The sequence below is a fragment of the Bubalus kerabau genome, chromosome 21 (assembly GCF_029407905.1).
Source record: "Bubalus kerabau isolate K-KA32 ecotype Philippines breed swamp buffalo chromosome 21, PCC_UOA_SB_1v2, whole genome shotgun sequence".
NCBI lineage: Eukaryota > Metazoa > Chordata > Mammalia > Artiodactyla > Bovidae > Bubalus > Bubalus kerabau.
The window spans coordinates 40,452,785-40,467,913 of record NC_073644.1 but is presented as its reverse complement, the minus strand read 5'-3'; the positions used below and the strand labels follow the sequence as shown (position 1 = coordinate 40,467,913).

The window sequence follows — 15,129 nt, the reverse complement described above, 5'->3', positions numbered from 1 at the left end:
GTCTGTAAAACGTACAATGTGATAAATTTTACATGTGTGAATACCTGTGAAATCACCAATGTGATCAAAATAATGAACATATCCACCACCCCTTAAGTTTCCTCATGCTCCTTCCTCATCTCCAGGCTATCACTAATCTACTTTCTGTCACTGTTGTTTATGTTGTTCACAATTTTACGTAAATGGAATCCTACTAATTTTTGCCTGATTGCCTTCACTCAGCATAATTATATTTATCCATGTTGACGTATATGTCAGTTCATTCCAATTTATTTATACCTTCACACTTGAAAGCCTCTATGAACCTCTCTGGTAAGTGTTTTTGTGGATATACCCTTTCGTTTCTCTTGGATAAATACCTAGAGGCTGAATGCACAGGTCATCTGATAAATATCTGTTTAATTTTTAAAGAAATGGCCAACGCTTTTCCAAAATGGTTGTACGTTTTACATTCCCATCAGCAGTAGTTGGGAGTTCCAGCGGCTCCTCACTGTCCCAGTACTTGGTATGGTCAGTCTTTTTAACTATAGCCACTCTAGTCAGCGTATATTTTTTGTGTTTTATGTGTTTTATGTCACAGTGGCATTTCATAGTAGATGCATAGTGGTCTTAATTTGCACTTCCAGAGTAATGCTGAGCATCTTTTCATGTGTGTATTTGCCATTTTTGCATCTTATTTGACATCTTTGCCGGATCCAAGTTCGCTCAGATATTCTTTCTTTTTTTCTGGAAATGTCACAGCATCAGCTCTTACACTGTTATCTTTCAATTTATGATACATTTCAAATGAATTATTTCTATATTGTGTGGATTAAGGGTCTAAGTGTTATTATTTTGCATATGGTGATCCAATTATTTCAGCAACATCTGTCGAAAAGATTATCCTTTTCCCATTGAATTGCCTTAGCAGTATTGTCCAAGTCAATTGATTGCATATTTGTGGATCTGTTTTTGAATCTTTATTTGTTAATTTTATTTTCTTTATACCAGTACCACACTGTCTTGAACTGTAGCTTTGATAAGCCTCTTGTTTTTCTTTCTTCTGTTTTAGCTTCATAGTTTTGCAATCACGTAGTATAAGACCTCTAATTATTTTTTCCCCAAAGTTGTTTAGACTACTCTAAGTCTTTGCATTTCCATGTAGAATTTAAAATTGGATTATCAATTTCTAAAAAAAAGTCTGCTAGAATTTCTGTTGAGTCTTTTATTTTTCATTTGGTTCTATCTACTTACTCTCCCCAACTAAATGATGGATTTATATGCTTCTTGTAGTTTTATCAGGTTTTGTTTCATATATTTTGAAACTCTGCTACTAGATTCATAAGCATTTTTATTATTATATCCTCTTATGCACTGACCACTTTATTATCAGAAAATCACTCCTTTTATCTATGGTAACACATTTTTGCTTGGAAATATGCTTTATCTGATATGAACATGACCATTTCAGCTTTCTTTTGATATGTTACCATGACATATGATATCTGTCCTTTTCCTTTGTGTCTTTGTATTTAAATCACATTTCTTGTAGGCATTGTATCCTTGGGTCTGGTTCTTTAAGGCAAACTAGTAATCTTCACCTTTTAATTAGGATAGTTGAACAATTTACATATCATTGTGATTATTGATATGATTGGATTTAAATCTAACATGTTGCTATTTGTTTTTTATCTATTCCATCTATTTGTTCCTTTTTCCTCTTTTCTTTTGGATTTGAATATTTTTGTTATTTCATTTTATCTATATTATCTTATTAGCTGTAATTATTTGTTTTGATTTAATAATATCTTGGAATTTTTTCAGTATAATTTACATCTGATAACACACTATTTTCAAGTAATATTACACTACTTCACATGCAGTATAAGTCTTACAGTACAATTCCATTTTCCCGAGTGCGTGCTGCTCAAGCTTCCCTGTTGTTTTTCAGAGGGTGTTGTTCCTGGGCCCCCCACCGACCTCTCCGTCATTGAGGCCACACAGAGCTATGTGGTGCTGAGCTGGAAGCCACCCCGCCAGCGTGGCCATGAAGGCATCCTGTACTTTGTAGAAAAGGTGAGACTCTGGGAGCAGCATCATTACCTCTGGCACTTCTTCAACATTTCTTTAAAGAAATAGAGATTAAGTTTCTGTTGTGTCTTGAACTTTAAAAACCCTTATAAACTGTTACTTGTTTCCACAGAAAAATGTGTTTCTCAGAATTATGCCTGAAAGTTCAGGGGGTTTATGGATCCCTAAGGGTTCCTTGGAAGGAAAGTTATGACCAACCTAGATAGCATACTCAAAAGCAGAGACAATACTTTGCCAACAAAGGTCCGTCTAGTCAAGGCTATGGTTTTTCCAGTGGTCATGTATGGATGTGAGAGTTGGACTGTGAAGAAGGCTGAGCACTGAAGAATTGATGCTTTTGAACTGTGGTGTTGGAGAAGACTCTCGAGAGTCCCTTGGACTGCAAGGAGATCCAACCAGTCCATTCTAAAGGAGATCAGCCCTGGGATTTCTTTGGAAGGAATGATGCTGAAGCTGAAGCTCCAGTACTTTGGCCACCTCGTGCGAAGAGTTGACTCATTGGAAAAGACTCTGATGCTGGGAGGGATTGGGGGCAAGAGGAGAAGGGGACGACAGAGGATGAGATGGCTGGATGGCATCACTGACTCGATGGACATGAGTCTGAGTAAACTCCGGGAGTTGGTGATGGACAAGGAGGCCTGGCATGCTGCAATTCATGGGGTCGCAAAGAGTTAGACACGACTGAGCGACTGAACTGAACTGAACTCAAGTGTCACCCATGGACTCCTAAGTGGTCCACAGACCCCAACTCTTAGCTCCTCTAAGAAGAGAAATATTCCTGGAACTGTAGATCACCTCTGCAACACTGCGTTGCAGTGCTTTCTCACCACTTTTTCCATTTCCCTTGCTCTGCTGTTGTTGATTAGTTGCTCACTTGTGTCTGACTCTTTTAGACCCCATGGATTGTAGCCTTCCAGACTCCTCTGTCCATGAGATTTCTCAGGCAAAATTATTGGAGTGGGTTGCCATTTCCTTCTCCAGGGGATCTCCTTGACCCAGGAATCGAACTCACATATGCCGCATTAGCAGTCAGAGTCTTTTTACCCCTAAGCCACCAGAAAGTCCATCAAAGGACTATAGGTATAGGCAAATACCTATAAGTTAGGTAACAACATAAAATCTATATCCAACTATCTTTCTGGCCCTTTAATTATTTCTAACCAGCAGCTCTTGAGAAAATTATATTGGAGCAAAAAACACAGGGTCTGTGGTTTCCCTTTATTAATAAATTTTATTCATGAGGACATTTGGCTTATGGCTTTGGGGAGCATGCCTCGCTTCCTTCCTATCCCTAGAGGTGAATAAAAATAAGTGGGTTGTTTCTTCAACATGAAAATATGGACATCTTCAAAGAAAGTCTGATTTTACCAAAATAATGCTTAAATTTTATGTTTTATCAATTTTTATATTTTCTAGATATTATGAAATATATCTTGAAATATTTTTGAAATATATATATTTGAAATATATCAAATGAAATATAACTTGAGTATCATTCTTGATTAAATTTTTTTTTCTTTCTTTCTTTTTTTTTTTTAATAGAGGGCAAGAGAAGAGTGATAAACATTCACTTCCTGATGTATTTAATACGCACTCCTCCAGTAAATCATTTTTAAATGCTCCACACAAAGATAGTTCTGAATAAGCTCTGTGGCAGTAATTACCATCTTTCTTATAATAACGACACCGTAACAGCCTACTACTGAGGCCTTTCTTTGAAATGAGTCAGCTTTGGCTTCTGTTGAGCATCTCCTCTGGTCACATAAACTCAAATTTCTCCATGAAAGTCGGTAGCTTCTCCAGACCTAAATACCTGAATCTGATTAAAAATTTGAGTGTTCTTCCACCAGTGAGCCAGAAGGGACGCTTGAGAGTACAGCATGGGTAAAGAGGTCTGCACAGGCCCTGCCAACTTACAAGGTCCAGGATGTGCCAGAGGAGCAGCACCCCTGCAGAGACCGGGGGCATGTTTACAGAAAAGCCATCCAGATGCGTGCCAGACTACGGTCCAGAGCCACGTCTCAAATTCTCATTTTTTTAAAAAAATATTTATTCATTTGGGTCTTTTTTGCTGGGCCCAGGCTTTTGCTAGTTGCAGAGAGTAGGGGCTACTCTCTAGCTGTGGTGTGTGGGCTTCTCGTTGCGGTGGCCTCTCTTGGTGTGGAGCACGGACTCCAGGGCACACAGGCTTCAGCAGTTGTGGCGCAACAGCTTAGTTGCCCCGTGGCATGTGGGATCTTCCGGGACCAGCAGTCAACCCATGTCTCCTGCATTGGCAGGCGGATTTTTAACCACTGGACCACCCGTGCTTAGTCTCCCAGTTGTGTCTGACTCTTTGTGACCCTTTGGACTGTAGCCCACCAGGCTCCTCTGTCCATGGGATTTTTCAGGCAAGAATAATGACCACCAGGAAAGTCCTCAAATTATTTCTGATGAACCACTTCTAAACCGTTGCCTTTTCACAAGGGAAATGTTCCCATGCTCTCTTCCCATGACAAGTATCCATCTGCAGGATGTCCAAGCCCGCAGAAGTGCTGCCTCTCTGGTTCATCCCTGTGCTTGGTCTTCTTCAGGGAACCTTTTACCTGGGATTTGCACGCACATCAAGCATAAACTTGCCTGTCGTGGTGATGGGCTTATGAGCAGTTACACCATGTCTGTGAGCCCTGAAATGGTTGATATTGAGGGGAATTAGATAAATCAAGTTCCATTGCTGTCAACCCCTCCGTCCTACTATGTTCTTTTCAGCCTCCAAAGTTTTCCTCAGACGTCTTATGTTTTCAGCGCTTTCTCTCATTTCCCCTTTCAGAAGTCTGGTCAAGTCAGAGACAAGAATTGTATGACTTGGTAGCTCTGTTTCTACCAAAGGAACGAAAACAACTGATGTTTACCAAGGACCAGGCACTGTTTTCCAAATGTCTCAGTGGTAAAAGAATCTGCCTGCCAATGCAGGAGACACAGGAGACCATGGTTCAATCCTTGGGTCGGGAGGATCCCCGGAGGAGGAAATGGCAACCCACTCCAGTATTCTTGCCTGGGGAATCCCATGGACAGAGGAGCCCTGGTGGGCTGTAGTCCATTGGGTTGCAAAGAGTCAGACACGACTGAGCAGCTGAGTGCACACATGCAGGCACTGTTTTAAGCTTTACATATGTTAACTCACTTCATTCTTACAGGAACCCTATGAAGGAAATACTTTTATTTTTATTACATCTGCTTTGTAGATGAGGAAACAGGCACAGATGGGAAATATAATTTGCCCCAGATCACACAACTAGTAAGAGACAGAGCTAGGATTTGAACCTAAGCAGTCTGGCTCAGGTCCATATATCCAGGTTTTATATACTGCTACCTTTCAACCTTCCCTCACCTAAGTCTTCTCTCGAAAGCTTGGATAATAAGGACTTCCCTGGTGGTCCAGCAGTTGAGATTTCACCTTCCAATGCAGGGTGTGTGGGTTCGATCCCTGGTTGGGGCTCTAAGATCTCACATGCCTTGCAGCCAGAAAACCAAAACATAAAACAGAAGCAATGTTGTGACAAATTCAATAAAGGCTTTAAAAATGGTCCACGTTAAAAAAAAAACTTAAACTTCAATAATCACATAGTATATGCCAAAAAGGAATCAAAGTCATAAACTAAACAATAAAAGCCTGGGAGGATTCTATTCCTCAGTGGGTAGCAGAGTGACTTAAAGGGGAATTTATTCTCTCTGCCCTCCCACATACAACAGACACGTTATCATAAAAGGCACTGCAAGGGATGTCAGTGGTTACCTCATCAAATTTGCCTGTTTTACAGATGTTGACACTTGTGACTTTCCCAGGACCACATAGCTCGCTGTTACCAAAGCAAGGACCTGAATCAATGCCTCTGGGTCCTTTTCATCATATCACATTGCCTCTCATTTCAACTAAATGAAGGTTATGCTGAGTGATGTACTAAAAAACTTATTGTCCCCTAAAGTTATCATCCTTGACAGCTGGTCAGTCTATCACAGGTTTAGATTTCTGGAAAACCCTCTTGAAACAGTTCAGACGTTCTGTAGCAAAGTCACTCCTGCTTTGCCCATATTCTAAAAAAGAAAAAAAAATTCTTTATCTTTCACTGACTTCATACATTCAGAATTCAGAAAAATTAATTCATTCAGAAAAAAAAATCATTGATTATCTGCTATGTGCCAGATGACAGTTCCAGGCTCTGGGGTATAGCAGTGAACAAGATATCTTCCTGAGCTCATTTCGTTGGAATTTACATTCCAACAATGGAGACGACAAATAAATAGTTTAATTTCAAGTGTTGATAAGTTTCTGGGTGAAAAATAAAGCAGGGGAAGTAAGGGATAGAAAGAGATGGGGAAGGAGCAAATAACCTTTGCAGGTCAGTGATGGGGTGGCAATGATCAAGAAGGTGATATGTGAGCACAGACCTGCATGTTGTTATGAGTGATTATATAAAACACAATTAAAATAACTCAGGTCATAACAATATAATGGAAATGTAAGTATCTAACATAGCATATTAAACTTAATTACATACCCTAAAAAAGCATCTGACCCCAATTTGTGTGTCCTGTTGTGCTTAATTGTGTCTGACTCTTTGCAACCCCATGGACTGTAGCCCGCCAGGCTCCTCTGTCCATGGAATTTTCCAGCAACAATACATCTTCCCAACCCAGGGATCAAACCCGCATCTACTGCATTGGCAGGCAGATTCTTTACCACTGTACCAACTGGAAAGCCCATCTGACCCCAAACTATCATCTAAATGAATTAAGGACTTTTGTAAGTAGACCAATGGCCTTATTTAGTTAAGAAAAGAAGTGAAATATCAAGGCATCATATTTGTCCAACAATACAGCTGTATTTGATTGAGGTAATCCTGCAGACTTGAGATGTTTCATCCCCCACTTCGTCCAAATCTCTTTTCCAGACCAACTTGCATGACAGGTAGTAGTTTGTTGGCAGATAAATGAACTTCGAGGTGCCTGGCTTAGAGTTCTTCAGTTTATTCTTTCTGTGCCTTCAATGACCTCACTGTTCTGGCTGCAGTGTGAAGCGGGAACAGAAAACTGGCAGCGGGTGAACACAGAGCTCCCTGTGAAATCTCCCCGCTTCGCTCTGTTCGACTTGGCTGAGGGGAAATCCTACCGTTTCCGAGTCCGCTGTTCCAATTCGGCAGGAGTTGGTGAGCCCTCAGAGGCAACAGAAGTGACCGTGGTTGGCGACAAGCTTGGTAAGTGTAGAGTTTGCTTGAGCTGCTATAAACTTATTTAACTTCAATTCGAGAGAAAATTCAAAAGCAAGAATTGTACTGAAATACATATATGTTCAAAAGTAAAAATGGTGACACTTTTTTCATATTATAAATTTAATTGATGGCTGTCTTGCCTGATATGTTAAAAAGAACTTCATGTGTGTGTGTTAGTTGCTCAGTCATGTCCAACTCTTTGCGATCCCGTGGGCTTCCTCTGTCCATGGAATTCTCCAGGCAAGAATACTGGAGTGGGTTACCATTTTCTTCTCCAGGGGATCTTCCTGACTGAGGGATCAAACCCAGGTCTCCTGCATTGAGGCAGATTCTTTACCATCTGAGCTACCAGGGAAGCACCTTCCCCCTCCAAAAAAACTTTATAATTATGAATGATTATGAAAGTACATTTCTCCAGGAGTTTCAACAGTATTGCTAGTGTACTTTTTTCCTGGAGGGGATTGGTATGTTCATCAGTGTTTAGTTTTTCATTATGCTCCCAACTAGCATATTTAAAATATTTTCTGCTCTAATGAATATAAAGAACCGTGTGTCTGACGTGGTTACTAGTATAATATTTATATATGCATGTTCATGTTTCTGCATATGTGATAAGAATGAAGTTTTAAAGTCATCTTGAACTTGACCATTATTTTCTTCTTTTCTCAGACATCCCCAAGCCTCCGAGCAATATCATCCCAAGCAGAAACACAGACACATCAGTGGTTGTTACATGGGAGGAACCCAAAGATGCTAAAGAGCTGGTCGGGTACTACATAGAGTCAAGCATTGTTGGCTCTGGCAAGTGGGAGCCTTGCAACAACAACCCTGTGAAGGGCACGAGGTAACCGCACTATGTCAGGAGGTGGGACTGGGGTTCTGACGCTGGAGTCACAGGGGCTGCAGAAAAGAAACACAGCCATGGACCCAAACAGCAGCACAAACATCCAACGCAGGGAGATTATTGAAAACATTATGCTCTGAGTGTCCAAATGAATTCAAAATTGAATGTGTCTATGGCCATACGTTTGAAGAAAGGATTACTAGTGACATTAAACACTTAGAAACCCACAATGGCAGCTATGATAAGAGGTCATTTCATAGCGCTTTTCTGATTCTTGCACTTTGTACTGTATATCCTTTGAAACCTTTTGTTCACTTTTAATATCCAATGTGATACTAGATTCCAAGGAATCTAGGCTCTAGTAAACAAAAATTATCCAGACCTTTTGTTTTATTTTTTTTTTAATTCAAGTATAAGTAATCTACAACACTATGTTAGTTCCAGGTGCACAACATAGTGATTCAGTATTTCTATCTATTACCAAATGATCTCCGCAATAAGTCTAAGTACCCACTGCCACCATTGCAAAGCTATTACAGTATTATTGACTGTATTCCCCAAGCTATACATATCATCCCCATGACTTATTTTTTAACTGGAAGTTTGTACCTCCTAATCCTCTTCACCTATTTCATCAACCCCCAACCCTGTTCCCCTCTGGCAACCACCTGTATCTCAGAATATCTCTGTATCTAAAAGTCTGTTTCTGTTTTGTTCCGTTTGTTCATGTTTTGTTTTTTAAATTCCACATAGAAGTGAAATGAAGTCATACAGTATTTGTCTTTCTCTATTTGACTTATTTCACTTAGCATAATCCCTTTTAGGTTCATCCGTGCTGTAAATGAGAAGCCTCCATTCCTTTCTATGGTTGAGTAATATTCCATTGTATGTATATGCCACATGTTCTTTATCTATTCATTATCAGTGAAAACTTAGGTTGCTTTTATATCTTGGCTACTGTCAGTAATGCTGCAGTTGAACATAGGGACACATGTATCTTTTCAAATTAGTGTTTCTGTTTTCTTCAGAAACACACCTAGAAGTGGAACTGCTAGATGGTATGGTAGTTCTGTTTTTAATATTTTGAGGAACCTCCCTACTCTTTTACATATACCAATTTACATCCTGCCAACAATGAGCATTCCTTCTCCTCCATATCCTTGACAAAACTTTTTGTTTCTTGTCTTTTTGAGAATATTCATCCTGACAGGTGTGAGGTGATAGCTCATTGTGGTTCTGATTTGCATTTCCCTTATGGTTACTGATGTTGAGCATCTTTTCACGTGCCTGTTGGCCATCTGTATGTCTTCTTTGGGAAAATGTCTATTCAGATCCTCTGCCCATTTTTTAATTGGGTTGATTGGGGAGGGTTTGATATTAAGTTTTATGAGTTCTTTGTATATTTTGGATATTAACCCCTTATCAGATGTATCATTTGCTCATATCTCCTTCCATTCAGTAAGTGGCCTTTTCGTTTTGTTGATAGTTTCTTTTGCTGCGCAAAAACTTTTTCATTTGCTGTAGTCCCGTTTGTTTACTTTTCCTTTTGCTTTCCTTGCCTGAGGAGACAGATCCAAAAAAATGTTGTAAGACCAGGGTCTAAAGGTATATGGCCTATGCTCTCTTATAGGACTTTCATGGTCTCAGGTCTTGCATTTAAGTCTAATCCATTTTGAGATTATTTTTGTGTATGATGTCAGAAAATAGTCCAGTTTGATTTTTGTTCATGTAGCTGTCCAGTGTCATTAATTATGCCTGCATTTTAAATGAGCAGAAAAAAGTATTGGTATTGTATGAATTTTGAACATCAGAGGTAAATTCAGTGCTGAGGAAATACACACACACCAAAATAAAGACATTCAGAATACTTAGTGATCTTGTATCTAGTTCTAATGTAAGGAGGGTTTTTTTTTATTTTTTTCCCCTTGCTTTTGAATATTTTGCCATCCAGCTTTGTAAACTGATGATGAATTCTGGCCTATACCCAAATTCCGAGCCTCCTTTGCTTTAGGATCAATCTCAGGGGAGAATCCCCTCACCCCATTGTCAAGCAGGTTTGTTAGGCAGCTTCTGGCGTGGCCACTTATATTCTAAGGATCCCCATAAGTCAAGTCATTCCTTTGCAGAACATGAGAGAATGAAGACAAACCAGTTAATGGGAGAAGGCAGTATGTTTTGCAAGAGATTCATTAACCTCTTTGTGCATTTTGTGTTTACTCTGAGTTTCCTGCATTTTCCAGGGACTGTTTAGAAACTTTCATGGCAAGTAGGCATTGACAGCCTTTCCACAAATGGAGGGGAGCTGCTCAAGGGCTGACACCATTTGTTACTCATCCTCAAAACCTAGGTCAGTGTCTGGAACACTGAAGTGCTTGGTAAATGTTTACTGAACTGAGCTGGCCTACACCATGCTGCTGCTGCTAAGTCGCTTCAGTCATATCCGACTCTATGCGACCCCATAGACGGCAGCCCACTAGGCTCCTCCGTCCCTGGGATTCTCCAGGCAAGAATACTGGAGTGGGTTGCCATTTCCTTCTCCAGTGCATGAAAGTGAAAAGTGAAAGTGAAGTTGCTCAGTTGTGTCCGACTCTTAGCGACCCCATGAACTGCAGCCTACCAGGCTCCTCTGTCCATGGGATTTTCCAGGCAAGAAGACTGGAGTGGGGTGCCATTGCCTTCTCCAGGCCTACACTATGGCTGCCTGTATTAAATATTTCAACTTGCTGATAGTGGCAGAGTCATCAGCAGGCTGTAATTTCCTCTACTTACAGTCCTTAGGATGGATTAGAATGTTACTGTGATTCATGAAACAGGTTTTTTATAGCCCTGATAACTATTAAGAAAGTGAGGTTGTTTTATGTGTGAAACTGCCCATGGATTCACACCTCATTACTGAACCTTAAAATGTACATGACAATTCTCAAGTCAATTTTTCACCTAATTTTCAGATTCTAGTGTAATTTTTCAAGTAATTTTACCTTCCATGGCATGCAGGGAGGCAGCGAGTAGGCCTCTGTGACAAGGGGCAGCCAATGCTTTAGAACTATAAATATAACCCTGAAATAATCATTAATAATGTTATTAATACCACCTGTTATTTAGTCAGTGCTTCTTATATCCAGGGCCTATAATGGGTACTATTATACTTTTTTAAATTAATTTTTAATTTTTTATTGAAGTATAGTTGATTTATAATATTTCAGGTATATAGCAAAGTCATTCAGTTTATATATAGATATAGATATTCTTTTCAAATTCTTTTCCATTATAGGTTGTTACAAGATATTCAATATAGTTCCTTTCGCTATTCAGTAGGACCTTGATATTGATCTATTTTATATATAGTAGTGTGTCTATTAATCCCTAATTTATTCCTCTCCCTGTACTATATATAATTTATGGTCAATCTTCTCACAAGAATTACTATGTAGACATTATTATCTCCATTTTACTGATAAGTACACACAGGTTCGAAAAGGATAGGGTGTTTATTCAGGGGAAAACCAGGACTCCTCACTGTTTGACAGAGTGAATTCAGAAAATTGCCTGAGATGCCTTCTGGTTTAAGGTACGTATGTTACCTGGATCTCTCTACATCCTTTTCTTCTTTTCGAAAAAATGAATGGTTTTCATAAAGCCAGATAATTCTGTTAAACTAACAGAATTTAGTTTAGTTCCCTAATTTTCCTCCTGGGAAACTTTTAAAAAATTTTCTTCCCTTTCAGATTTACTTGTCACGGATTGAAGACCGGTCAGAGTTATATTTTCCGGGTCAGAGCAGTTAACGCAGCTGGACTTAGTGAATATTCACAGGATTCAGAAGCAATCGAAGTAAAAGCTGCTATTGGTAAGTTCTTCATGCACAGCTTTACAGGTGGGGGGGGCGGGAATGATTTTTTTCTAAGTTACAATGAAAGATACCATCCCCTCCAGAGACTATGTCAAGTTTCTAATATGGCTCAATGATCCCATCCTCAGATGGTCATTGTCTCTGACTCCAGGCGACCTCTAATCTTCCACAGCTGTTCTTTTACAGATCTCCATCACTTATCCAGATTCTGTGCTTCTGTAGCCTTTCCATCTTCATCAGCCCAAGTGTCCTCAGATATTCATTCCCATTGTGTGAAACTCCATTTTAACTTGGTGCTCCTCCTGGGAATACAGAGGGCCATCCAATCCCATGAGGTGGTGTATCACCCATAACCAGATCATCTCATACCTAAAAGCCATTCCATCTGCAGCAGAGCCTGGCTTGTTTTCAGTAACAGCACATTAACCTGCCTTCTATAAACTCTGCTAAAATTTGTGTAAGACATGCGTGGTTGCTTAATCATATGTTTCATCTCTGCTGGCAAAGTAACCAACAGAATAAAACCAGTAATAAAGTAATTATATGTATGTATAATGATGTGCCTCCCAATCTTAAGGTGGGGAAGGGACCCAGGTAGTTCAAGCAATAAAAATGAAATCTGTGATATAGTAGCAAATATGTTTTGCTACCATATCACAGTACCCACTCCAGTGTTCTTGCCTGGAGAATCCCAGGGATGGGGGAGCCTGGTGGGCTGCCGTCTATGGGGTCGCACAGAGTTGGACACAACTGAAGTGACTTAGCAGCAGCAGCAGCAAATATGTAAATGCTATGCTATGCTATGCTAAGTCACTTCAGTTGTGTAAATAGAAAGATTATTTAATGCCAGTTGTCTTCAGTTAGCATCTCATATTACTTTTTTTTTGGTCACAAGGCATGTGGGATCTTAATTCCCCAACCAGGGTTGGAACCAGTGCCCCCTGCAGTGGAAACACAGAGTTTTAACCATTGGATCTCCAGGGAATTCCCCTGTATTACTTTTTAACATTCCCTATAATATGTTCGTATTATAAGGACATAGTGAACATGTTCCTTTGAGATTGGGAGGTACAGATCATTACTATATCAATAAGGTACATAACTCTAATTGTTACATAATCAAGATCTTTGTTTGTCTCTTGTGCACTCCCCCCATCCCCCATTCTGTTGAATAATGGAACTTATATATCAAGAAATGTCTGAGAAGTGCTTGTTCTTATATTTACTTGGGTCCTGCAAATCCAAATGGTTCATGTTCTGTCTCTGGTTTTTTGTTCTCATTTCTTCTTTTCCCAAAATATGGAGAAGTTGAAATGTTTCCTTGGTGTTAGTTATGTGAAATGTATGCTTTCCATATTTCTTGCAAATTCAGGTGATTTCCCTTAAACCAAGATTGTTTTTGTTCTGTGTGCGGTGCTAATGTTTTTCTCTTTTATTCTAAGCGCGATCTGTACTGCGTCCTGGCTCAAAGTGTTTCTGTTGTTATCTGGCAATTGTAGGGGGAGGAGTGTCTCCAGCTGTGTGGCCTGAACTGAATGAGACACCTGGTGGACTAACAGACTCCAGGGGAGGCATGCATGACACCTCCCGGCCAACCTTTAAGAAAGATGCTTTGCTTGGTAGCAAACTTAACAAACCTTCACTACCCAGTAGCGCTCACAACCTGGGCCAAACAGAAGTGAGTAAAGTAAGTGAAACAGTTCAGGAAGCGCTTTCCCTGCCATCAAAGAAAGCAGCCCTTGAGGGGAAAAGTAAGTCTGAGCCTCTGAGAAAGAAGAAGGACCTAGGTGAGCGCTGAAACAGTAAGAGCGTCTCATCTGTTCACATCAGTGTCCTCACGGCTCATTGTCCATATCACCTTCTTCCATCTGTGTTCACTTTCATCAGTGTTCATTCTTAATTTTATGTGTTTTCAGTTACCCATTTGTAATACCTTTGTTTAATGAGTCATAGAAGTAGTTTTCTGTGAACTTGGCTTTGATGCATAATTCATTGTGCTTAATGACAATAGAAATATTTAAAGGAATTTGGTTATTGAGTCCCTTCTAGCTTGTCAAATAGACACACCTTTGGCCTCATTTTGCTAAGAGTTAGAGATGAGAGCAGGAAAAATTCGATAATCGTAGCTTGTAAGAGGTCCTTCGAAATATCATTTTGGTAAATGGATAGGAAAAATATTTCATAAAGAACTGACATTTTATTAAGGTCATAGTTATTAACTTCTGTTATTTATCCTTAGGTTTTCAAATTACCTTCACATTTAATTAAAATAAACATAAGTAACAATATGTCTTTGAGTTGTCATGAAAAGTTTAACATGGTATTATAATCACATATTACTATATTCGATTATATATTATTCACATTCCCAGAACTAAGACTATTTACCAGTAAGGTTAATTATCTAACCAGAATTAAACTAGAAAGACTAATTATCAGTAATCAGATTTTTTATCAAGGTATTTGGTGCTTATGGTTTATATATTCTAAGAGACAATGTTTCTCTTATTGAATAAAAAAGAATTAACTAGTATATACTGATAAATTGTAACATGCCTCTCACCCATCCCCTATACCTACCTCACCTCTAACTTCTGTAACCTCTGCTTTTTTGACACCTTTATTTACCCCTTTAACTCAAGATGAGATGGCGAGAACTCATTTGAGAATTCATATTCAGCACTGCTCTGAAACAGAGAAAGAGAAAGAGTTTTTAAATGCAGTGAATGCAGGAGGTTGGTGATGGGAGGGAGAGAGGGAAAATGTGTGTTTTTTTTTTTAATCTTTATTGTTCTGAGAATCTTTTTGAATAAGAATGAGATGGTTCCTATTTCTGGTAACCCACATAAATACTCAGAAAATTCTTTCTAATGTTAATGCATATCGAGTGGATTTCTTTTCACCAACCACCCTCTCTTTTTTATCAGAAAAACCGTATTTTCAGTAGTTGAGAGAAAGTTCTATCAGCAAAGCCACATAAATGAAGGGAAACTTTTAAAATAGTATCCAAATATTTTCCTGACTAAGCGCTAATAAACATAGTGATAGCTATGTAGTATTTCATGCCATGTGAATAATAATCCAATATCAGGTTTAAAATAATGGAGTAAAAGGTG

At 39.2% G+C, this 15,129-nt stretch overlaps 2 protein-coding genes across 3 annotated transcripts in view; both read left to right on the top strand.

Moving 5' to 3' along the window:
* The window catches only part of LPIN2 (lipin 2), a 375,312-nt gene that overhangs the window by 183,822 nt on the left and 176,361 nt on the right, over positions 1 to 15,129 (top strand). The window lies entirely within an intron of this gene.
* MYOM1 (myomesin 1) overlaps positions 1 to 15,129 on the top strand; it is a 120,810-nt gene that overhangs the window by 53,973 nt on the left and 51,708 nt on the right. The window contains exons 14-18 of one of the 2 annotated variants that reach the window (XM_055559208.1): positions 1,931 to 2,055; positions 7,121 to 7,304; positions 7,989 to 8,163; positions 11,889 to 12,010; positions 13,513 to 13,800. In XM_055559208.1, the coding sequence (XP_055415183.1) occupies positions 1,931 to 2,055; positions 7,121 to 7,304; positions 7,989 to 8,163; positions 11,889 to 12,010; positions 13,513 to 13,800 (894 nt within the window). The remainder of the gene's footprint in view (positions 1 to 1,930; positions 2,056 to 7,120; positions 7,305 to 7,988; positions 8,164 to 11,888; positions 12,011 to 13,512; positions 13,801 to 15,129) is intronic. The other variant, XM_055559207.1, reaches the window with a different exon arrangement.